Below are 1967 nucleotides of genomic sequence, written 5' to 3'. Positions count from 1 at the left end.
CCAGTTAACAAAAGACAGGACAGACAGAAGGACAGACAGCAGGACAGACAGCAGGACAGACAGCAGGACAGACAGCAGGACAGACAGCAGGACAGTCAGCAGGACAGACAGCAAGACAGGCGATAGGCTAAACGACGAGACGGACGATCGATCGGACGACGAGACGGACGAACAAGATGGAGGACAATAGTAGTTATGCAGGGGCACCGCGACCGGCGGCGCAACGAGCCGATGGAGGGAAGGAGCAAGAGCTCTGCAGATCTTATCTGGGATCGGGGAGACGAAGAACTGCGGAAGATGTTCACCGGCTAGGCCTAGCAGCGCCACCGTTGACACCCAGCCCGGGGTGCTCAGTACCCCGGCGATCTTACCCGTCGAACCGAGGCCGGAAGCAGCCCAGGAAATGGACCGTGGCAAGAAGCGCAAGCCGATGACTTGGCCGAAGTGGAACGGTCAACCTGAGTCCTTCCACTTCTACCTCGACCGTCTGGTATTTAAGTACAATACCGACGAAGAGGAGGGCCTAAACGGCAACAACAACGTCGTGTGGTACGAGATCCTGCAGACCTTGCCGGATCAGATGATGAGGAGAGTCGAGGGTTTTGGAGGCAAGAGAGCGCGAAGGGCAACCCAGACCCCGGAAATTCTTCTCGCACCTAGCCCAGACGTTCGGCAGCGTGCAGCAGACAGAGAGGGCGCAGGACAGGCTGCGCACCTCATTCAACGAGACAGCCAAGAGTTTGGGAAGTTCCTCCTGAATTCGAGGAAACATTGACCAGCGGGCGGCGCGAGCTGGGATAATGCTTCCAAGCTCGCATGGCTACGGAACTCGATCTCTCCTGCTCTCCGTGAGCAACTAGTCCCGGTTATCATGCCGAAGGACTACAACGAGTACATCCAACGTCTACACCCGATTGCTTGGGCGTTCGAGCACACCGCGAAGTTTAAGGCGTTGCAGAGGAAGCAGGCCCGCGGGCAACGTGACCAAGGGCAGGCATCAGGCATCGGCAACATCCAGGTCGCCGGTAACGACAACACCCCGGCACCGTCAGCAACGTTACCCGCCGAGCAGAACGCACGTGACGCACGCGACCATGACGGCGACGTAATAATGACGGTTACACGCACTCAGGGGCAGGGTCAGAGAGGACGGCGAACGGCCAGGGGTCAAGTGGAACGAGCAAGACGGTTCGCTTCCAGCCCAGGTCAGGACGGAAGCAACGGGCGAGGTGGGTATCCGAGGACGAACGGAATAAACGCCGACGAGGGTCGTTGTCTCCGCTGCGGCGACAACACCCATTTCATTGCCGCTTGCCCTACTCGCCAGGACAGGACCCTAGCCGGTCGAGGGATGTAAAGTCCGCACCGCTAGGATCATGCCCTGCTGGAAGATGATGGTAACGACTCTAGTGAGGAAGAGTCAGGACTTAGCGAGACCCCATCCCTCCTGGAAATGCGTAGCCTCGAAACAAAGACGGGTCTCGAGGCCAAAGAACGGAGCAGTGGCAAAAGAAGAGAAGTTCTCAGAAAATGGAAGTTGGTCCTACAATAATTCGAAGCATTATCAATAGGACCAATCTCTTCTCCTCACTCGTAGACGAGGGATGCCAGTTACGCCGCGGTTGACGAAGAAGTCGTCGAAAAGTTGGAAGTTCCTATAGTGGAAATAGCACCGCGAGCTATTACAGGAGCATCAGGGGCAATGGAAGGAGCAACGATTAGGGGCCCGTATGGCTATCAATGGAGGTCAACGGCCACATACAGACGATCTGTGCCTACGTGGTGCCCCGATTGGAATTCCCCAATCCTAGGAAACCCTGGTTATGCCACACAAAGTCGTACTCAGTGCCCCACGAGAAACGACTATGGCATGAACCTACACAAGACTGGGTAGATCACCGGAAGGAGAATATTCTGCGAAAGCCAAGGAGTTCGAAGAAGCAAAGCACGTACTCAGCCAGTACCTT

The 1967-nt window shown here is 56.3% G+C and overlaps 1 protein-coding gene across 1 annotated transcript; it reads left to right on the top strand.

The window, feature by feature from the left end:
* Positions 1–403: 403 nt before the first annotated feature.
* On the top strand, positions 404–775 carry HRG_08311 (uncharacterized protein; the record flags this gene model as incomplete). The annotated part of the gene is made up of 1 exon (XM_044866782.1): positions 404–775. The coding sequence occupies one exon, from the start codon at positions 404–406 to the stop codon at positions 773–775; it is 372 nt and encodes a 123-aa protein (XP_044718671.1).
* Between the last annotated feature and the right edge of the window lie 1192 nt (positions 776–1967).

This window comes from Hirsutella rhossiliensis (genome assembly GCF_020360975.1).
Source record: "Hirsutella rhossiliensis strain HR02 chromosome Unknown scaffold00009, whole genome shotgun sequence".
Taxonomy (NCBI): Eukaryota; Fungi; Ascomycota; class Sordariomycetes; order Hypocreales; family Ophiocordycipitaceae; genus Hirsutella; species Hirsutella rhossiliensis.
The sequence above is the reverse complement of the archived record's forward strand: the minus strand, read 5'-3'. Positions and strand labels throughout refer to the sequence as shown.